The sequence below is a fragment of the Chiloscyllium plagiosum genome, chromosome 30 (genome assembly GCF_004010195.1).
Source record: "Chiloscyllium plagiosum isolate BGI_BamShark_2017 chromosome 30, ASM401019v2, whole genome shotgun sequence".
NCBI lineage: Eukaryota > Metazoa > Chordata > Chondrichthyes > Orectolobiformes > Hemiscylliidae > Chiloscyllium > Chiloscyllium plagiosum.
Window position 1 is genome coordinate 16,620,347 of NC_057739.1, and position 24,231 is coordinate 16,644,577.

At 40.3% G+C, this 24,231-nt stretch overlaps 1 protein-coding gene across 3 annotated transcripts in view; it reads right to left on the reverse strand.

Moving 5' to 3' along the window:
• LOC122564761 (pappalysin-1-like) overlaps positions 1-24,231 on the reverse strand; it is a 326,083-nt gene that overhangs the window by 237,611 nt on the left and 64,241 nt on the right. For all 3 annotated transcript variants that reach the window (XM_043719939.1, XM_043719938.1, XM_043719937.1), the window contains exons 3-7: positions 16,188-16,333; positions 14,428-14,721; positions 13,004-13,196; positions 11,127-11,248; positions 6,150-6,642 (exon numbers count right to left, since the gene is read on the reverse strand). In XM_043719939.1, coding sequence (XP_043575874.1) covers positions 6,150-6,642; positions 11,127-11,248; positions 13,004-13,196; positions 14,428-14,721; positions 16,188-16,333 — 1,248 coding nt within the window. The remainder of the gene's footprint in view (positions 1-6,149; positions 6,643-11,126; positions 11,249-13,003; positions 13,197-14,427; positions 14,722-16,187; positions 16,334-24,231) is intronic.

A 24,231-nucleotide genomic window follows, 5' to 3' on the forward strand; every position in this document is an offset into this window, starting at 1 on the left:
AGAGTGTGTCTGTGTGTGTAGAGAGGGAGTGTGTGTGTATATATGTATGTATAGAAAGAGAGAGAGAGTGTGTGTGTAGAGAGAGTGTGTGTGTCTGTGTGTAGATTGTGTGTGTGTGTCTGTGTGTATATATAGAGAGAGTGTGTGTGTATATATATATATAGAGAGAGAGAGAGAGAGAGTGTGGGTGTGTGGGTGTGTAGAGAAAGAGAGAGCGCACGTTTGTTTGTGTGTGTGTGTCATACAGGCTTGTGCGTACCGAGAAACCTGAGACCTAAACCATCTAAAGTGTAGTTTCTGGCAGGTCACCCATGATGGTAAGGTCAATCTTCCACACAAAGCGTGATCCATGAAGACCTCATCAGCCTAACTAACACTTTAATACAGTTAACTACCAGGCTGCCTGGAAGATACTGTCATGATACAGCTGCCCTGTTAATTTCCTCAGGACACTGAGGCTGCTGCATGACAGCATGTCTACAATTTTGCTTAACAACTGTGTTTTGGAGGCTAAGCCTTTCACCATGGAGATGGAGTCAAACAGGACTGCATCATCGCACTCACCTTGTTCACTATCTTCATTGTCACCATCCTCCACCTCACTGGTCAAAACCTGCCCAAGGGACTTCCAATCATTTACCGTAAGGACAGCAGGCTGTTCAACCATAATAGGTTCAAGGCCAAGGGCAAGCTCTCCACCAACTCCATCTTTGAGAGTCAACTTGCTGATGACTACACAATCACAGCACACTCTGTGGAAGGACCACAATGCATCTTGGATGACTTTACTAAGGCAAATAAGCTCCTCGATCTTACCTTTTAGATCAAAAGACTCTAGAACTCCATCAACCACCACCCGACAATCTCTCCACTCTTCCTACAATATGGGTCAACAACCATCCCCTTGAAAATGGGGACCATTTCCTTCTCTCCTCCAAGGACAACATCTATGCAGAAATACAACATCGTCTGAGTTGTGCCAACGGAGCCTATGCCCAACACTGAAGAAGAGTCTTTGAAGACCATGACCTACAGGCCCAGACTAAACTTCTGATCTACAAAGCTATTGTCTTTCCCACACTGCTATGTGAAGCTGAAATGTGGACTACCAACAGTCAGCACCTTAAAACCCTGGAGAAATCCTGTGGATTATTTGGGAAGGCACACACACTAACAGCAGCATCTTGGAGGAGACCAACATAGCCAGCATCACCACTACAATAATTCAACAGCAACTCCATTGTACCTGGCATGTCATTCCAATGTCCAACTCACATCTCCCAAAACGATCATGTACTTCAAGCTGAAAGAAGGTCAGTGTGCCCCTGGTGGGCAAAAGAAGTGCTTCCAAGATAACATCCGGACCAACTTCAAGAAATTCCACACCCACATCAACATCAACAACTGGGAGGGCATGGCTACAGACCGGAATCACTGGAGGAACAACATCCAGCAGGGATCTCTACGCCTCAAAAATGATCTGTGCCGTGTCGCTGAACAGAAGCGACTCTTGTGCAAGGAGAGATGGGACATCAGGAATGGCCACCCACCACCCCCTCCAATTACCATTACCACCCACCACCCCCTCCAATCACCGTTACCACCCACCACCCCCTCCAATCACCGTTACCATGTAACAATATCCACGCTCCAATGTAATCCATGGATCCCAGATTGGCCTCTTCAGCCACCTGAAGACCCACAGATAGATGTCCTTATGCACAACAATGATACTTGACCAAGGTGATCTGCGACAGAGACTTTGTGAGAGGTTTGACAGAGGTGCAAAAGATTAACAGGTTTGTATTAGACCCTTCCTATTAGCTAACGGTACAAGGTCTCGGTTTTGAGCAAGAAACATGGGGAGATGTTGAGATAATTTTTTTTTGCAACAGTGTGGTAATGGCTGTGGTAACCTGCTGCCTACACGGACAATGGAAATGGAAACAATCAATGATTTTGAAAGGAAACTGAATGTGGGCCAGCGAAAGTTAACCTGAAAAATGATAGAAATTGAGCAAGGGTTTGTGACTGATTTGATTGCTCAACAGGGAACTGAATGGCTTCCTTGAATGCCTTAAATGCCTTTCATCTCCCTCTCGTTCTCTCTCTCTCTCTCTCTCTGTGATTAATTCCTTCATCTATTACTTCAACTGAAAAGTTAATCTGAATATGTTAATATGCCCACACTGCTCAATACCTTTTCATTTCACAATCCTGAACTGGAATAAATGTATTCGTCTACTGATCCTGCAATTTAAAAACCTTGAAAATGGCTTAACCATGTCGTAAAATTAAGGGAAAACTTGGATATGAAGGTCCAGTGTAACAGCTGCCAGCTGGCATTGTTTCATTTCCCTAAACTTGTCAGTTGCAGGATGGCCTAGTGATATTATCATTAGACTATTAGTCTAGTGACCCAGCTGATGGAGATCCTGGGTTCAAAGCTCTGTCTGTAAGGGCAGCTCAGTGGCTCAGTGGTTAGCACTGCTGCCTCACTGCACCAGGGGCCCAGGTTTGATTCCCACCTGAGGTAACCGCCTGTGTGGGGTGTTTGCACATTCTTCCTGTGTCTGTGTGGGTTTCCTGCAGGTGCTCCTGTTTCCTCCAACATTCCAAAAGATGTGCAGGTCAGGTGAATCAGCCATGCTGAGTTGCCCATAGTGTTAACTGCATTAGTCAGGGGAAATGAGTCTCAGTGGGTTACTCTTTGGAGGGTCAGTGTGGGCTTGTTGGGCCAAAGGGCCTGTTTCCACACTGCCAGAAATCTAATCCAGGCAGTCAATATTTTAGGTGGAAACATAGCATTAGAAATCGGACAGAATTGAAATGTCACCTGTATTTCCTCTTCAGTGGTTAGCTGACATAATGGAAACGATCAGCATTTGCTGGTCTTATTTCAAGATCCATGGATGCTTCCTCTTGCCTCCATGCTGTTGTTATGTCCTTTTGTTATTGTGTTCCATTCTTAGTTAAAATTAACTCTTCAGGTTTTACAATAGTTTTAAGTTGGAGAAATGGGAATATTTAAGAAGATGCAAGCAAAACGTTTTCTTCTATTCAAAGCAAGCCTGGAACAAGTTGTCCTCTTGTTGCTGTTTGCCAAATAGAGTGCGTGCAAATATGTGTCAAAGTTTTGAATGTGACGCTTTAGTTTGTGCAGTGTTGAAGTTACTTTATTCTGACTGTTGCCTTCACCAACACTGTCATTATTCTACAGAGTGCCATATATTTTACATTCTTGGCTGAATGGACCTAATCCCTGGCTCCAAAAATAAACTGAAAGGAATCTTCATGGATTTTTCTTTTTCTGCCTGTCAGCATTTGATCTCATATGTTCTAGATTTAGCCCTTTGGGACTCGTGTACATATTTAGCATGTCTCAGCCACTTTATAAAGTGCAAACATGTAAATGGGAAATACCATCCCATTCATTGGCATTGTTCACTGCCAACCTGCGAAGAGAGAGATCACTCAACAGCTTAGGAAGTATGGTTCTCTGCTGAGCAATTTATGCATGAATGAAAACTGAACACATGTAAAATGCTGGAATGTTGCATCGGTATTAATGGTTCACCAATTTGCTCATTCAGATCTAAGCTGTTGAAGCAGAACAATCAATAACACTTATCAATCACTCCGACAAAATACAGTCACTTGTTCCTTTATACCTTCTTTCTCACGCATGCGGCAACTGTTCCCCTCTCATTTGCTGCCAAATGGGAGTCCAGCAAGTATTTCTTTTCAAATTCACTGAGCGGTACTGAGCATCACCAGCAGAGTGCCGATTCTTAAATGCCCTGGAGAAGATGATGGTGAGGTGCTTTCATGAACCACTGTAGCCCATGGGGTTTAGTTATACCCTGAGTGCTGATACAGAGAGCTTTGACCCAGCAAGAGTGAAGGAATGCCAATTTTGTTCCAACTGTGTGGTTTGGAAGGGAACATTTTCTGTCTGTTCTGTATTAACTTTCCATGTCCTTTTGTCTCATTCATTTTGGATCTTAGCCGGGGCTCTCTTCTGATTCCTATTCATCTATTCATGATGAATAGTGCTTCTTGGAATAGATGGAGCCTATCTCTTCAGAATTGATGTAATTAAGCTGATCCTGTTTGTTTTATAGACCTTCACTTTTGAATTTGTTCCATTCTGACTTTGCAACTCCCCTGAGTATTACAGTATTGGTTTAGAAAGTATTCACAATAAGGTCATACCACCATATGTACTCCAAAACTGGCCTTGCCAATGTCTTGTACAGCCATGACAGGATGTCCCAACTCCTATACGCAATGCACTAATGGATGAAGTCAAGCATGCTAAATGTCTTCTTCACTGTCCTGTCAACCTGCAATATCATGTTCAAGGAACTATGTACTTGCACCCCTAGGTCTCTCTGTTCGACAACACTCCCCAGGGCTGACTATTAACTGTATAAATCCTGCCCTGGTTTGTCTTACCACAATGCAATGCCTCACCAATATCTAAATTAAACTCCATCTGCCACTCCTCAGCTCACTGGCCCAGTTGATCAAGATCCCATTGTTATCTTAAATAAACATCTTCACTGTCCACTGTACCACCAATTTTGGTGTCATCTGCAAACTTATTGATATGTCTCATAGATTCTCATCCAGAACATTTATATAAATGATGAACAATAGTGAACCCAACACTGATCTTTGCAGCACAGAACTGGTCACAGGCTTTCAGTCTGAACAACAACCCTGTACCACCACTATCTGTCTCCTACCATCAAGCCAATTTTGTATCCAATTGGCTAGCTCTCCATGGATCTCACGTGATCTAACCTTACCTGAGGGACAATCTTTTCACACAGAGAGGGTACATATATGAAATGAGCTTCCAGAGGAATTGGTAGAGGCATGTACAATTACAACATTTAAAAGGCATTTGGACAAACACATGGATAGGAAAGGTTTAGAGGGATATGGGCCAAATACAGGCAAATGGGACTAGTTCAGTTTAGGAAATCAAGTTGACATGGACCATTTGGACAGACAGGTCCATTTCTGTACTGAATGACACGTGATTCACCCATCTCTATCTAATCCACTCAACATACCCCTCTTTTCCTTTCTTTCTCCTGTTCTTATCAGGGAGAAATTTTGAGGAGTAACTTCAATTTGTATTCTGCACTGTCAGCAATAGACATTGACTTGCAGTTGCCATTAAATGCTCTTATGAAATACATTTGGTCATGTTTTCTCATCCCAGCATGTCTTACAAATGGAGAAAATATGGAACTGTTCTTAGGCAAATGAAACACCTATTCAAAGGCCCCTCTGGAGATGTTTTAGATGAAGTTCAGTTGCTGGGCATCCCGATACAAACATTCTACCACCACGCTGCTCTGTTTACTGCTACACTCAGTTCGTATGGCAGCAGATGCTACACATTAACAGCAAGATTTCCAGTGAATTCTTTTTTGAAGTGAAGATGAAGAGAATATATGACTTGTTGTGGTAAGTTTGTCACTTATCATACTGTCATGCATTCACTTGTAACACAGCTGGCAACACATTTGCCTTGATGGCCCAGTGTTTTATATAAGTATTCATCTGGATTCCATTGTGAAACTGTGAAAAATTTCAGAAAAAAACATCTGAGCTGTTTTATCTTTCAAATCCTTTGCTATCTAAGCAGTCTAAAGATATTGACCAGTAACACTTTGCCAAACACTTTTCGATTGGATTAAGTTCCACTTACACACCAGCATTTTGAAAAATGTGTTCCTAATTTTGAATTCCGCGATAAGAAGATTTACAACTTTGATTTCTGTTAGTTCGTATTCATACAGAAAAACTATGTCTCCTGTGCTGGCATACACCTAAAATTCTAACGTGAACTCGGAAACAGGAAAATATTGTACTTTGGGGATTATGAAACATAAGCACTGTATTATTTAAGTTTTTGGGAAGGTAGTAAAGGTTCTACAAACTGAATTCCATTCCTCCCTCCATCATCCCTCTTTCACGATAAGAAAATTCTTATTCTTGTTTGTGTCAAACTGGCTGAGAAACCAGAATTTAAAAATCCCAAGGGACCAATCATTTCCTACAACAAAAAAAAGAGAGAAATTTGAACCCATTAATTGTTCAGTGGGCTGTTCTACTGTGAGTGCACTTACATGTCTTCGAACCTTCGGCTCAGATCTTTCACCATGAATACCGGCCCCTCTTTAAATGGTGGATCCCGTATGACTTTGTATTGGATTGGTGTACATTCTTTGCAGACAGTGTTTTGAGGTGCTGAGGTCAGCATGGCAGCGTCGATTTCCAAATGTTCATCCAGTGTGAAGATTTGGATTCCATAGACCTCCTCTGTCACAGTGAGCTTGACCGTAATGGGGACGTCACAGAAGACGTTTTGCGGTCCGAGCGAGATTTCCTTCCCGCTCACAGTCAGTAGTTTAATATCGTGGATGGCTCCATGAGCAGTCCATTCAGTGAACGTGACCCAAATGGTCAGAGAATCAGGAATTAACACATGGCGGAATTCCAATTCCAAGTAGCAACCCTGAGGCTCCGGGCATACCGGAGGAACCGTCTTCTCATCAACACCGGCATCTGGGCTCCAAGTTCGGACACTGTTTTCGCAAGGTTGTTCTACATCAGGAGGCCCTACAGAGAGAAAGGAGCTTGAAGATGAAATCATCCAAGTACTTCATTAAAATCAATGTCATAAAGTCATAGAGTTACACAGCATGGAAACAGAAACTTCGGTCCAACTCGTCCATGCCAACCAGATATCCTAAATTAATCAAATTTAATGTTTCATTCTTTATACATATAAAAAGCTTCAAAACTTGTGAATTGAGGGTTAAAATCACTGCTGCACAGACAAACATAACACACAGACATCACTTTAATAATACTTTGTTAACCACTAACTACTGAACAAAGTTCATTCTGTAAATTGAGGGGGACCAGTTTCCTACCATTCTGATTAGTACTTCAATGCACAGTGCTGTCAGAAAGATTAATGGGTGATACTTGTTGCCTGTATTGTATTGAAACTAATGCTACATGCATATAATTCCTGTGCCTATTCATTTCAGGAAATACTTGTCCATTTCTTTTGCTTGCTTTATTTTTTTTTCCCCTCATTTCATTTCTTTTACACTCTAACGAAAGGGTAACTTGGGGCCTTGAGAAGGGAGGAGGCGTAAAACAATGTGCTTAGAGATCACCCCAGCACAGAAGGACGAGTTTCATCCAAGTAAGATAGATGCCAGAGGGAAATTGTTGCATTTAATTGCTGGCAATGGCTCTTTTGAAGCTTAAATAAATGCTAGCTTAGCTTCACATGAATAACACACATTATTAATGTCTCTGTGTTCCAAAATGTATTGTTACATAAGGACATTATCAAAGTACTGCAACATATTTAGAAAGAGCAGTTTCAAATATGTTTCCCTGAGCACATGCTAAGAAAATTCCGACAAATTTCTAGAAGCATTCGAAGGTGTCTCTAGACTGTCCAGGTCAGCAGGCTAATTAGGTTCCAAACTAGCAGACACGCGTCTATTAGCAATATTATTTGTGTTGACACCGATAATCTACAGATAGAGATCCTGGAAAAAAAGGTTAACAATTGGTCCTTTTACGTTCTGGCTCCAGCTTTCTTAGCTGGGAATCAATCCAAAATGGAATATTTTCTTCATAGTTTTTTTAAGAGATCTGGGAATTAGCACAATGGATATCTAAAGGCACACTGTCACATCAAATAGTATGATTTAAGCTTGCTTGATTCATCAAGTTTCCTTCTCTAAATATTCTGCTGTTGTGCCACTGCAAGCAACAATGGGAGGATGCAAGAATGAAGTTAAACTTTTACATTCCTTCTTCTCACTGTGCTAACTTTTATCTAATTATGGGCACAAATATAGATTCTGTTGCACCTCCTACATCATCAAAGTATGAGAGTCAAGACAATGACATCAAGAGGCAGTTCCAAAGTGAGATAGTACCTCGCCTCTGAAGGCAGAGTATTGTCTGCTATGGCTCAGTTAGTAATTGCCTCCGCATTAGATGGTTTTCGGTTCAAATCCCAGTTCAGGACTTGAGAACCAATATCATGGCTGACAGTCCAGCACAGTACTCGGGAAGTACTGCACAGTCTGATTCGCCATCTTGCAGATGGAGACATTAATCTGACATTCTGACTGATCCCTCAGGTGGACGAACAAGATCCCTTGGAAGTCTTTCACAGAAAAGCCAAGGAACTGATCCCTGGAAGGAAAACAAAAATTGCTGAAGAAACTTAGCAAGTCTGGCATTGTCTGTGGAGAGAAAACTGAGTTAATGTTTCAAGTCCAGTGATTCTAGATGTCAGACCTGATGAGTTTTTCCAGTAATCTTTGTTTATGCTTCTAATTTCGAGCATCTGCAGTTCTTTGATTTTTTTTCAGTTACTTTTCTTTAAGCTTATGTTTAATTCTCAGTGAATATCACATAAAACAGATTATCTGCTCATTATTACATTGATGTTTGTTAGAGCTCATTTGTCTGCTAGGTTAAAACTGTGACCATGTTCAGTGCTATTGGGAGCAAGGAGCTATAGAGGACGATTGACAGATTAAGTGAGTGGGTAAAACTGTGAGAAATGTCAAGCTTACTGGGTGGACAATGCATTAGAAATATAAGGCATTAATCAGAGTATTTTCTAAATGATAAGAAGCTGAGGATGTTTATAGGAGTAAAGAGATTACACAAGCCATTATACACAGTTAATACACAAAAAACAATCTAAAAGGGTAAAGGAGTGTTGACCTTTAGTGAAGGGGACTGGGGCAAAAAGAAAGAGGAACTGATGTTTCTGTTAATGTAGAGCTGCCAGACACTCCTGAAGATTCCCTTTAATGAATTCTGAAAAGGATGCTCCCCATGTGGCAGAGACAAGAAATAGAGCATATGGTCTAAAAATAGCGTCTCCCATTTAAGATGGTGTTGAGGGGAATTTTGATATTTGGAACTCTTTTTTCCAGAAAACAGATGGAGGATCATTTAATATTTTTAAACCAGAGATAGGTACATTCTTGACCAACAAAGGAGTGAAAGGTTATCAGTATAAACAGGAATGCAGGGCTGAGGCCATAATCTAATCAGCCGTGACTTTATGACAAAAGCAGGCATGATAGACTACATGGCTACTTCCAGCTTCTAATTTTTAAGCTTGTTTCTACCTCAGAAAGAACATATTAACCTTAGGAGGGGTACTGTGCAGATTCACCAGAATAACTAGGTTTGAATTGAATAATGCTGATACTTAGGCAATTAAGTTGTCACAATAAGCTTTATGCATTCAGCCTATGTTCAACTGACACAACAGGTTTATTTGGCAGTACAAGCTTTCGGATTGCTGTTCCTTCGTCAGGTAGCTAATGACCCGATGAAGGAGCAGCACTTCAAAAACTTGCAGTTCCAGATAAACCTATTGGTCCTACCTGCCAGTCTCCCTTCCCACCTATCCGCCCCACCCTCCTCTCTGACCTATCACCTCCATCCCCACCCCCTTCACCTATTGTACCTTTTGCTACCTTCCCCCACCCTCCCCTCTGACCTACCTCCTGCTCCTCAGATGCTGCCTGACCTGCTGTGCTTTTCCAGCACCACTCTGATCTAAACTATTGGACTATAACCTAGTGTTGTGTGATTTTTAACTTTGTCCAACCTAGTCAAACACTGACACCTCCACATTATGTTCAATTGAGTATCGAATATTCAAAGGCAAACTAGAAGAATTGTATACAATTATTTGATGTGGAAACATTATGTTGTCCAGTAAGACAATAAGGAACTTGGGAACATGGTTATAAAAATGAGGATTACGACATACTGAAGCAAAGTTAGAAAAAATTTCTTTACACAAGGGTAGTTATGAAATTCTGAACTCTCTTCTATCAAAGGCTGCAGATGTCAGGACAATTGGAACTTACAAGACTGAGATAAAAAGATTGTTTCTAGTTAAGAGTATTTAGGGAATGAAACCCTGGAGGTTGGTAGAAATGGTAGGCAGCCTGCTCATATGTAACTGCCCGTCCTGACCTTCACCATTGAGCTGCTATGGTTAGTTTAGAAATATCTTCTCCATATCAAGTGTCTCAGCTAGGAAAGGTAGTGCAAAGGGTTATGTAAGAATGCGAGTGTGGCAAAAAATGTTGGATGAAATTAATAACTTAGCATGAAAGCATGATATTAAAGCAGTTGCAGGGATATTTTGAATAAATGAAAGTAAGTGCTGAGTCAAAATTCTGGACTTTCCTCCCTAAGAGCATTTCAGGTCAATATGCAGCATATGAATTGCAGCACCTCAGAACCACCTTCTCAAGGGCAACTACGGATGGGCAATAAATGCTGGCCAGCCAATGATGCCCACATCCCACAGAATCAATAAATAATTTATTTAAAATAATGCCAGCATCATTGAAAATTAGGGTTGAAAAACAAGGCTATTTCTCTTTGACTTTGCATGGTCAAAAATTGTAATATCAAGCGTCGAACCAGCCAGTTAAAATTAGAACTCTCAGTTTCATTCAACTGTATGAATAATAAAGACACATATAATGTAAATGCAAGAATCTAAGTTTCATATTTTTAAAATCAAAGGCAATAATTTGTTGTTTAATCAAGTTAACATTTCATTAACATTACCATTCTTATACATTACTGTATTGGACACCTGATGGGATAACTTGTTTGTATAATGAATGTGCAAGACATCAGTGAAAGGATGTGAGCTCTTTAATATGATTTAACATTCTTAAAATCACCTTGGCATGAATTTGGAGTCGATAAGAGCTGAGTGGATTACAGAGGAAGTGAAAGAGCAAAAACAAAAAAAAAGGTAAATAAGCTCCAGGTACGATGGCTTATACAGTAATAATTAGTTGAACTGTGACATTCTGCTAGTCTGCCTGGTTAATAGGTGAAGAATATTGATTGGTATCATGGAGGGTTAATGAGAGAAGAAAGCAGTTTATGAGATGGAGAACAACTATTGGTTAATATATATCAGAAAGTATAACTTCCTGTCTTTGAAAACCTAAGTGTTACAAAAGGTACAATCACCATCCACCTCCCTCCATGTCACTAGAACTGCATACCTTCTGCTTCTCTGGGGCTCCAGTGGCCAGATGGATCACATGGTCTAGGGGAAGAAGCATTGTAAGCATACTGGACCAGCGCTCCATGCTCAGTGCACGCATCACATATTGATCCCACTTCTCTAGGAATCCCGGAAGCAAAATAAAAGAAGAAAAAGAACGACACAGCATCACCTTCCAATACTTTTCACACCCAACAGTTTCACCAATTTTAGTGTAAAGCCACAATGTCTCTTCACTGAACAGAAAAGACACGTCAACAACACTAATGCCTCAGAGATATTTAGTGTCTTGAACATAGTGAAATGCATTAAGTCGCTTCACAGGATCATTACCAAATAAAGGAAGACACTGTATAAAAGTAAAATACTATGGATGCTGGAAATCTAAAATAAAACCAGAAAGTGCTGGCAATACCCAACCGGACTGGCAGCACCTTTGGAGAGAGAAACAGAGTTAATGTGTCAGGTCTGGTGTGACTTCTTGTCAGAGCTGAAAGGAAACTCACACTGGACTCAAAACTTTAACTCTGTTTCTCTTTCTCTCTCCACAGATGCTGCCTGACTTGCTGAGTTTCCTGAAGACATTCTGTATGCTTGTTTACAACAGGCTTTGGGTTGCAAGAGTTACCATGACTACCAATCATTGTACCTTTTTCCATCAATGTCTATTAACAAGACTTTGATGTGGATTGTCCAAATGGATTTTTCATGGCATGGGCCTAATACATCAACATACATTTGAATATACTTTGGGTAGGCAATGTGGGGTATGGGGTGTGAGGAGCACTTAAAAGACATCAACCCAGATTTTATGGGAGAGGAGTATTTCATGACATGATCCAATGTTTTGACTTGTTTGTGACTATGTGAGGGTTTAAACATATTTTACCCACAAAGTTGATGGAAATATGAGCTAATAGTGTCATAAAAAGGCCAACAGCAATTGGGATAAATATGGGCCATAGAACCAACAGTATATCCCCATAACCAATGAGATTAAAGGAATGAGAAAAACAAAGGAAAGACTTTCACAAATGGTGTATTAATGGGACAGAATTCTATGTCATGGCAGCTGCAGAAAGAGAAATGAAGAGAGGGAAAGGGTGTTTGAGTTAAAACAGCGAAAAGAGACAGCTCATAAAGAGGAAGAAAATGAAAGAAAGACATTTTAGAATCATAATAACAAGTCACAACCTGAAGGAATGGGTTACCATGTCTTTAATTGTTCACTTGCTGGTCAAGTGAAAATAATTGAATTTGCATTTATGATATGCAATCTCCCATCTAAGTTACACAATTGTAAGGCACTCCAGAACTTAGCATGAAGCCAGGGGACAAGAGCAGTCCCTTTAAGATATTTGCATGTGCTACTCTAGAGCAAGCTTAAAAGGGCCACACAGTGTAGCAAATGAGCCATGCATAAGAAAGGGAAATTGGTTGGAACATTGATTTTTGTCATTATAAAGGTATATATGTGGCTAAATATGAGGTTTAACTTTCTCTGATGCTTTTAATAGGCAAATGTACAAATTTCATGGACATCAAAAGGAGATTTAAGACAAGAAGTAATTTTTATGAAACCAGCAATGAAAAAGTGGAAATCAGTAACCATCTTGTGCTGCTTTCCAATCCTTTCCTATCTCTTCCTCATCACAATTTGTTTGTTGACTTACACTTCATAATTACCTGTGTTGTTCACATGCTGCTTTTGTTCAGCAAATAGTGGGGCAATACAGATGGTCTTCCTTCCTGTATTTGGTGTTTTATACATTGCTTAATGTTGAAACATGAGATGAGGCATGCATTAGTGAAGTGTCAACATGGACACAAACATATGTGGTTTGTGGTTAATATAGTATCAGTACCCATTTTTACCTCGCGTAAAACTGTCCATTGATTGGATGAAGCCAATGGAGTATCACCGATCTTGCAGTCTGATGTATTATCTCTGGAGCAACAGGGATAGGTGGAGGCTTTGTAGGTGGCTGCCAGCTCTGATATATCAGATCCAGGTAACAGTGCATCCTGGCTACTTGATTGGGGCTAAAGGAATTTGTGCAGTCATCATCTGTAAAAGAGACACACACAACTTATAGCAAAGACATTACAACAACATTGTATTCAACATATGTCAACATTTCCATTTTATTCCTTTTACTCTCTCCTTAATCTCCAAAATGTATATTTGACACTGACTTGCTTTGTGGCTTTTGTATTAACAAAGATATTAATTGGTGGCTAAATGTTGGGTGCACGTTGTAATCAATGTGCAATTGTCATCAAAGAAGAAGTGTTAAGGTAGAGTCCTTAAATTATCTAGTGAAGTAATTTTGGCTACTGTGTACAATTTTACAGGAAGACCAAAAAGCAAACAAAATACTTGTAAAAGATTTGTTCCATCAAGGAAGAGGAAAATGTTGTCATTTGACCTTTTAATCTCTCTTCCATAAATACAATAATTTCCTGTGGTGTTATGATTCAGGTAAACAAAGGTCTGCAAAAATTGTTAAAAATATAATTTTCTTTTAATAATATTTGGATGTTTAATGCCGTGTTTGCCATCAGTCAGGTACCGCCAACACAAATATGGAACTTACGAGAAGTTTAACTGCAGTCCCTATACAGGCCCAAAACAAACAAAAGTAGGGATGAGATAATCTGTTTGTTAATAGAGTCCCTGCGTTGTGGAAACAGGATATTCGGCCCATCAAGTCCACACTGACCTCCAAAAAGCATCCTATCCAGGTGTGCCCCCTACCTGTAACACTGCATTTCCCATGGTTAATCTACCCAGCTTTTACATCCCTGGACAATTTAGCATGGCCAATCCACCTAAACTGCACATCTTTGGATTGTGGGAGAAAACTAAAGTACCCAGAGGACATGCTTGCAGACATGGGGAGAATGTGCAAACTCCATATTGACAGTTGCCCAAGGGTGGAATTGAACCAGGGTCCCTGCACTGTGAGGCAGAGGGCCAATCTCTAAATAACTGTGCCAACCACTTTAATAGAAAATCAAGACTGCTTGGTGAGCCAGTCAGAGGTTATTAATGATATTTGTACCATTTTCTTTTAGTAAGCAAGTAAAGTAACCCTTACATTTTGTGGTACTTAGTTTACTGAGCAATGAAACTGACCAATTTCTCTCCTTCCACAATGTCAATTTCATCTGACATTTCCAAATATGACAATTAAGAGATCATTCCATATTCTACAGCAATGCAAATAAAGAATAATTTGGGTGAACATTTCAGTATAACATAAAATACTATTGTACCCTCCACTAGTCCATTTTACCTGCATAGCTCATGTAGTTAAAGAACGGGGTGTTGATAAAATGACCAAAACCACATGTATCATTTCCAGGATCAGGATCTTTGCACTGTTTATTTTTTGGCGTTGGATTAGTATCAGCACACAAGTCGCCAGTCTCCAATGAAGCTTCAGTCTCCATGCATAGGTCGGTGCAAGATTCAATTTCAGAAATCCCCTTGAACACATGGTAGAGTCCAAGACTGTGGCCTATCTCATGGATCATGGTGTGAGTGTGACCTGTCATTCCATAGAATGAGGGGTTCAACACGATGCCACCTATGCGCACAAACAGAATTGTTATTTAGAGAGTGGAGGGATGCAAAAGATAGAAACAATATAGTTGTACTAGTTGTGATGTAAGTGCATGAGTAAATCCTATGATGGGCTGTATACAGTAAACTATCTCCTTCTAGCCTTTGTCACACTAGTAAACCATTCTTAGCTAACACCTTTAGCTTAATGGAACAAATTTGGCTTTAATCTGATATTTCAAACATATTCACCTCTGTACTGGAAGCCAGTTCATCCTGACTGAAAATAGACAGTCATCACAAATGGAAACATTCTCAGAAATCTGCCCCAAATTTACTTCATAATTATGCACATTGACATGCCAGTTCATTAGACTAAACAAAACGGTTATTTTTAGTTGATCTTGTATAATTCAGAGCACTATACTTTATGATCCCTTGCTGGGTGAGCTTTCAGCAGGGAAGACATCGTTTTGAAAAGGTGGGAAGGAAGGGGAATAAGGTACACCTTCAGCATATTCTCACCCCCATTGCTACAACATGTTAGCCCTCCAAAACACCCTTACCTGGGGTCCCTAATCCTTCTCTGTCTGAAACACCAGATAGGCTGCTCTGTGGTTGGCACACCCTCTTGATTCCAGTTTCCTTGAAATGCCAGCGGTCTCCACCACTGAATTCTGGGGTTGCTCAGTCTGATTGAATAGTCAGACAATCAGATTGGTTAGCAACCCTCGGGTTCAGGGTTTCCTTTGACTTGGGGAGGGGGGTGTGGTGCGGTGGTAAATATCTAAGTCTGCATTTTATTTGGGCATTAGAAGCATGCTATACTTATTGAGTGGTCTTTTTTTAAAGTTGGTATGTTTACTTACTCTCTTGCAAGAATGGGAGGGCTGGTGGGGATGTCGGGGTGGGGGTGGGGGGGTGGGGGGGGGAGGTGGTGCAGGGGAATATCTGTTTAAACCCAGAGTAGACCCATTTCAACAACCTAACCACCCATAAACATCACTGTGCTTATCGGGCACCAGAGAATCAACAATCTATGACATTCTACTACACAAAACAAATTGCAATCAATATTGTTTGGATCTCATCCTAAGTATTATTTTCTCAGCTTTCTGGCAGTCACTAATGAACATTGCTAATTGTGTTTGAATTGACTGATTCTTGACTCTCTGATAACTTGGCTGTCTTGTGTCGAAAATACCACAATACCACAAAAAATTGTGGGATTAACATTAATTTTTTTGGTGTTCCTGGAAATTTACTTTGACTTTAAAGAAAAAAAATTAGTTTGGACGCATGAATATTGCTGCATGGACTTTTCCAAATGGAGAGTGGAATTCTTATCTTTCTTATTGGAGTTCTTATCTTTTTTATTATCTTTCTTATTCCTTTGGAAAGTTATACTAGGGATGCAACTCACTTTATAAGATGCTGGCCAGCAGAAGGTTGGAGAGAGAGAGAGAGATGGTTAAATCATGCATTGGCTACCTAGATGTGTTAGGGCTTCTTTGTCCCATGGCCATGTGGCAACTCCAGCCAGCTCTTCATCAGATGAATTGGCGAAGAATATATTGAGATGCGTTGCACCATCCAGTTTCAAAATATTCTTCAGATCGTTCACATCCAAATATGCCCTGCAATTCAAATATAAGTCTATGAAAAGATTCTTTCATGGTCCATAATCTCCTCCAATTAGAGTATGGTGCTGGATCTGTTACTGTTAAAATAATGCTGAGGCTAACGGCACAAATGCACCTTCTGAAGAGAGGGCATATGTGAGACTAAACACAGAAATGCATAAATTGCACTCTGAGATGTGCCATACAGACATTAGCTTCTAGCCATTAACATCACCAAACAGAACTAAAATGAACTAAACTCACCACATGAATCTAACTCTTACTTATTTCAGTCTAAGTACACTTTTAACAACGTGGAAAAGTTTAATTACTACCAAATGACCTCTCGAGGGCTGAAAATTAATTATTACAAGATGTTGGAGTTTTTATGCATTTTCTTTGCATTACCCTTATGTAACTTTTATCCACTTCATCTCAATCCAACCTTTCATTTTCTCTCTTCTTTCCTACCTATAAATGCTCATGGTTGGGGATTAATGACTATATTCATTATTTCTGATTTCAATTGAGGAAGCATGCTGCGTGCAGATATCGATGCTCCTTCCAATCAGGTAAATAGTCAGATTCACATGAATTAGGGTAACTTGTGCAAGGTAAAGGAGGGAATCAGTACTATACGTCAGCAAGGATTCAATAAATCAAGGAACTTAAAGAAGGAAGATGATTGCAGAAAAACTGATATGAACAAAGGGGTTTTGTCTAATTCCAGGTAACAATAAGACCACAATACCACCTCATAAAAAGAGGCAATATGAGATTTCCTTCCTATCTATTTTTGGTTATTTGTGCTAGTCCTGCAATACAAAGCAGAAATATTCTTTAAAAGTATTATATTTTACAAGGGCAGAGTCTAATCTTAGGGCTGGTGAACAGTGAGGAGGTTGTTGCTATTGACAATAGTGATGGCACCACAGCCTCTAAAGAGTCCATTTATGCTTGAATCCAAAATCTGTGCCATACCTGAATGTCACCCACACAGCCTACAGTTATAGTCCTGTGACTCCACACTCCAACCCGTCTGGTATCACTCAGATACCCCCAACCTCCTGGCTCCTTGGCACCTCTCCCCAAGTGCCAACACTATCACTGAACCCTACAATGACTTCCCTGTCTCTCACAAACAAACCAACCAATCATAAGGACTATGCTATTAGAGATAACAATACAAATAAAAATATTACAAGAAAAATGGTTTAGTCGACACCTGGTCTAGTAATTTGGCAATCGCTGCCCAAGTCTGAGTGATAAATTAGAAAATCAGTCTTGCAAACCAGTGAAATAGATTGCAGAGAAGACATGAATAATCACATCCCTTCCTGTAGGATACTGACTAACCGGTGTTACAGTCTTTCTGCTGGAAAGAAATGACATGAGGTGTCATCTCCGCTCACCACACCCCTCACCCCCAGGTTCTTCCTCCCATCCCCCAACATTGTTCTGCTCCCTCTTCCCTTACCCCCAACTCCTCCCAGCTCCTCAGACTCACTGAATTGTGAGGACAGTCAGGAGTATCAATGGGATATGGAATGATATGGGGAGACTGGGGAGAGGTTACAGAGAGATTGAGGAATAGAGTGGAGAAGACCTGAGGTTGGGAAGTGTCCTGAAGAAAGAACAGCTGGAGTTGCAGGATGAGTAGTGCAGTGAGCTCCAGTGAGAGAGACAGTTATGGAGACAGGGTTGTAATGGGCAGGGGAAGGTCGATTCAATAACAAAAGAGACTCTCGTGAAAAACTGCTCACCTGTCATTGAGCTGAAGACAGAGAACTAAGTGATGCATCTTCTGCTTGTGACATCAACAGGAGGGGGCATGGCTTCAGCAGGACTGACTGCTGCAATTTGTCCTCCCTACTCCTCTTACCAATAAATTTACAGTGAAGTCTGGAAGATAGGTTGTGTCTCCACAAAGGTATCAATCTCCAAATTATTACTTGAAGTATGTACAATTGGCATAGGAAAGGATGAGCCAGTGTGGGATCCTTTGAGGATATGATTTGGTAAGTGAGAATGGAGAACAGGGAAACTGCAGATAACAAAAGGTTACATTAGATTAGATTCCCTACTGTGTGGAAACAGACCCTTCGGCCCAAACAGTCCACGCCAATCCTCCAAAGATTAACCGACCCAGACTTATTTCCCTCTGACTAATACTGTGGGCAATTTAGCATGGCCAATCCACCTGACCTGCACATCTTTGGACTGTGGGAGGAAACTGGAGCACCCAGAGGAAATGCACGCAGACATGGGGAGAATGTGCAAACTCCACACAGACAGTCGCCCAAGACTGGAATCGAACTTGGGGCCCTGGTGCTGTGAGGTAGCAGTGCTAACCACTGAGCCACCGTGCTGCTCCTAAAGCCAATATGTTGCACCAATATTCATGTCGAGGAGATTTTTATCCAATCAACAAGTTCAGAGATGCTATTATACGCTTCTGGAAAAGGTCAGATTTGAACCCAGGCCTCCTGTTTTCAAGGTAGGGACGCTAACAGTGCGCCACCAGAACTCTATGAACGTGGTAAAGATATTGCATAAACAAGGTAATAGTGGGAAGAAAATTCTTGTCATTTATCACAAGAGACAAAATATTTGACAAGCTAAGGGACTGAAGGCAATCAGACAAGTTGCCAGAACCTGATGGCTTGCATCCAAGAGTTTAAAAGAAAGAGGCTGAAGACACAGTGGAGGAATTTGTTGAAATTTTCCAGAATTCACTGGATTCCAGGAAGATTCCGGCAGAGGGAGACAGTAAGCAGGAAACTATAGACCAGTCAGCCTAACATCTGTCATTTGAGAAAATATGAGTGCTCATTATTAAGGAAGAAATAGCAGGATGTTTAGAAAAACTCAACACCATCAAATGGTGGTTTTGTGAAAAGGAAATTGTGTTTGACAAAAATTGTTGGAGTTCTTTCAGGATGTAACAAGTAGAGCTGATGAACGGGAATTGGGTGTCCAGAAGCCATTTAATAAATTGTCACATAAAAGTTTATTGTAAAAGATAGGAGCGTAGAATAATCCATGTATTAGCATGGATTGAGGATTGGTTAGTGCATAAAAGGTGAAGAATCAAGATCAATGGGTCTTTTTCAGTTTGGAAAGAAATCACTAGTGGAGTGCCACAGGGGTCAGTCTGAGGGCCTCAATTATTTCCAATCAATATGAATTACTTAGAAGATGGATAAATTGCAATGTAACCAAATTTGCTAATGATGCAAAAATAAATAGGAGGCCATATTTTGATGCAGAATTTGTAAGGAGGTATAGATAGGCTGAGTGAGTGAGTTAGCAGATGGAGTTTCATACAGGAAAGTGTGAAGTCATCCACTTTGGAAGAAAGAAGCTAAAGGCAGATATTTATTTAAATAGCCAGAAACTCAAAAAAGGTGCAGTATAGAGTGATCTAGGTATTCTTGTGCATGAAAGATAAAATGTTAGTGTGAACGTGCAGAAAGTAATTCGGAAGGCAAATGGAATTTTGACTTTTAGCATTAGAGGGGAGGTTACAACTTATTACAACTATGCAGGATGTTGGTGAGACCACACTTGGTGTACAATGTTTTGCTCCCCATATTTAAAGAAGGATACACTGGTATTGGAGGCAGTTCAACAGACATTCACTGGACTGATTCATGGGATGAAGGGTTTGATTAACCAATAACAACTAAACAGGTTTGGCCTTTATTCATTAGAGTTTAGAAGAATGAGGGTGATCTTATTGAAACATACAAGGTTCTGAGGGAGCTTCACATGGTAGATGTTGGGAAGATGTTTCCACTTCATGAAGGACATAGTTACAGAGTGAGGGGAGACTCATTTAAAACTGAGATGCAAATTAATTTCTTTTTTCAGAAGGCAGAGAATGTCTGAAATTCTCCACCCAAAAGAGTGAAAGCATTTCAAAGAGAACTCAATAGATTTTTGAAAGACTGAGGAGTTGAGGGCTATGTGTAGTTGGCAGTAAAGTAGAGTTAAAGCCTGGGGGAGATCAAGCTTGATCTTATAAAATGGCAGAACAGACATGAGGGGCCGAATTACATATTCTTGCATCTATCACGTATGTTATGTTCTGAGTATCAAGCCCATGGATTCTCCCTCAAATCCTGTACAACTCCTTTTCAGATAATTGTCTAATTCCTTCTTGAATGCCTTAATTAAACCTATTTGTACCAAATCATCCAGCAATGGAGTAGATACATAATAATGGCATTCTACTAAATCCAAATCACAAAAAGAAGGCAAGTTATCATTATCATATTGTTGGACCTTCCTGTGTACAAATTGGTTGCTATGAAATGTAGTGTGCAATGGAGGTGACAATTCCAAACATAGTATTGCACTCATTGTAAAGCATCTTTCGAAGTCCTGATATCATAAAAAGGTGCTACATAAATGCAAGTCTTTTCTGCTTAATTCTTCTGTCACTGACATGCCTTCACTAACTCCAGTCTTGCCTTTTCTTGGCTGCCTCTCACTTCCTATTCTGAAATATTGAGCACCTATAAAATTCTGTTGCCTGTTTCCTACTTGGCACGATATCCCATTCATCTGTAACCCGTGTTCTCGCTAACCTCCATGAAGAACCCAGTGAGCACCATTTTGATTTTAATTTTCTCATCCTTGATTTCAAATCCACCAGTGGGTTTGTCCCTTCCTACCTCTGTAATCTGCTCTAGCCCTATGAACAACCTTAATATCGTCTCTCCCCTAATTCTGGTCTCTTGAGCATTGCCAATTTTAATTGTTCCACCATTGGCATAGTCTTCAGATGTTGAAGCATGAAGTTCTGGAATTTACTTCCTAAAAATCCTGCTCTCAACCTCTCAATACGTGTACATTTATTCTAAGCATTTTTACTGATCTCTGCTGAGATTTCAGTAAACCACTGAACTGAGTAAGAGTTAATGCACAGACTTGTTTTGCCGTACCCTGATTAATGTTTTGCAGGGAATATCTTATTGTGTTGGACTGCTCTACGTCTGACATATTCAAAACTTCACTCAGGTCTGAAAACATTCATATACAGATAATCCTCATCCTCAGGTAGACCGGTTTCAGATGCATTGATGTAATTTCACTGTTTCACTTAAACACATAGCTTAGTTCAATTTTCTGTTTCACTTAAATACATAGCTTAGTTCTGACACAACCATTGGGAAGAATAATCATCGGCAGAGACATACAGCTACAGGAGGATTTACGAAATTTCGGAAAATTAGGGAAAGATCATTCTAAGTTGTTACTCAATAAAATGGAGTTACAGAATCCATTGTAAATTGGAACTCGCTGTGGACTGTTTGCTAAAAGGACTGTAAATCTGCAGTGAATGCATTGGCGATTGGCATGCAAGTGGAATGTCACTTTCCGGAACTAAAACATAAATTGCCTACAAAACTAAATAATGCTTAGTCGGTAGTTCTTTTTCAGTCATATGCTGCGGTTAAAAAAAAATTAACATGTGAAACCTTGTCAGGTAATTCTTTCGGCACATCACTGGAAGTTCAATTTTTGCTTTAATAGTTATGAAAACAGTGGTCAAACAGTATAGGCTGGTCTGTGCATTGACCAACCTATCTGTTGCAAATGAAGAGGGGAGGGTTAAATCTGTTGGCCCATTGTCAATTGTGTAATTTAGGAGGAGGTACTCCTTCTCCCTTTCTTCTCATTCTTGGCTGATGAGCTTATCCTTCAATTTACACTGAGGGCTATGATTCCAGTGGAGAGCTTTTTTACTGAGAAAAACCTTATTGAGGCATTTATGTTTTGGGGCTTCACACTCTGAAAAGAGATGGCAGTGACATGAGAACGAGGAATCACAACCCTATCAATGGAGAATCTTCCACAACAGTGTATTCTGTTTCCCAAATGGTGCAGTTGGATTTGTCTCTGCACAGACCCTTACTCTTTAAGTGGGTGGTACTAATATTGCGTGCAGGAGGGGGACACATTTAAAGGACTTCCGTTGACACAGTGGTCTCTGAGTTGGAGACCAGAAGTCAGAGAACCTGTTAGTTTTCCAATGCTTTACCACATCTGCTACCCAAGCAGATGTTCTACTCCCAGCTCTCAAACACCAGGCGAGCCCCAGGTAGACAGAGGAAGTGCTGACATGATACCCTCAAGACCTTACTGGGGAGGTGCAGTATTTCCACAGACACCTGGGAATCACAAGCTGAAAGCTATCCAAAATGGAGGAGGAGAATCTGGCAAGGCACCTGGAGACTTACTGTCAGGAAAGAGTGGAAGTGAGTGAGGCAAAAATAGTGAAGGAGCACCCCACCCATCCCTTCCTGTGACCACTCTCTGCCCCAAGTGTAACAAAGCCTGTAGTAGCTGCATCAGTCTGGACAGCCACCTATGGAGTCACCCTGAGAATGGAACAGTGTCATTCTTGTCTGCGAGGGACCACCAATGATGACATTTGCTATTCCCTTCTCAGTTGGCCATCTGCTCATTCAGGGTATCACAGTCAAGTGCAATTCTCTCCTGACCTAATATCATTCATCAACAACTACATTCAAGCAGACGGTGCTCGATTGCAGTCAGTAGTGTGAACTCCAACTGCTCTTTCTTACTTCTGCCTTTCATAGTCCAGAAGAGTTGTTGAGACAAATCATTGTAGATCAGGGACTGGACCTCCCAAAAAAAAGCAATAAACAAGAGGTTGTCTTTCAATAGCAACTTTTTAAATGGAGTGAAACGTCCTAAGATTCATCACGCAAAAGTTTTCAAACCCAACTTGACATCAAAACCATGAAGGAGATATTGAACAAAGTCTTGGTCAATGAAAAGAGAGAAGTAAGAGGGCTTACAGAAAGAATCAAGGAGCTGACGGTGCAACCTGATCAAAGTTGGGCATGTGCAAAAAGCTAGAGGATGAGCTTGTTCCCTATTAAATCACAGGTGGAGTACAATAAAACAACTTATTTAATCAAATAAAGGCCGATGGATGTGACTGCTGAGAGAAAAGCACAACCTATTCATCTCTGCCTCAGTCTACTCACTGCAATCTGTTTTGTGCGTAGCAAATCCAGGTCAACCCAATGCAATTGTTTGGTGACCAGCTCTGGCTCTGTTCTTGGCAATAACAGCAACAGCATTGTTTGAAGGCCCTTAAACTTCACTTTCCCCCATTTGACTCTCACATCTCCATGCCTTCTTTATGAAACTTCATTGCCAGTCATCCAATATCTACTGCGTAGAGTCCTTCGATGGAATATCAATGGAAAATATTTTACATTCCTGAGGGGACCAAAATTAAATCTCTAACCTTCTAATAATAGCCTTCATCAAATACACTATTCTTGATTTTGCGAACAAAATGCCTTCTGTCATACCAAAAATAACATTTATCTTCCTATCCTAAGTGCACAAATTAGAATCCATATCAAAAGCACAGTGTACTACGACAACTTCATTCATTCACCAAAGAATGGAACGCTGATGTGTTGAAACCCATGCAAAATTTGTTCCAGCCAAGCATTCATAATGTCCACACCCGTCCAAGCAATAGACTAATCCCTGAGACAGGAAGAATGGAATGTCTTCATTTTAAGTATAAAACAAAGTGATTTTTCATCAATGGAGAGGAGCAGATGGTTCAATGATTTTTCAAGTGACAAAACTATTCTTTTCTCATCAGCCAGATTTGTCATTGCATCAGTATTCAAAACATGACATTGCAGGTTGATAAGAAATTTTGTGTCATATTTCACTGTGTTATGGTTCTTTCTTCATTGCCGAGGTACTGAAATGTATGTGAAAAATCATGCATTAGTGGTCAATGAACACAATATTACCATTGACAATCACTCAATTATAAACACTTCCATTGTAATAGCACCTAATAGTGAAAATTAAAGTTGTGAAAACATTTTACATTTAACTTTTGA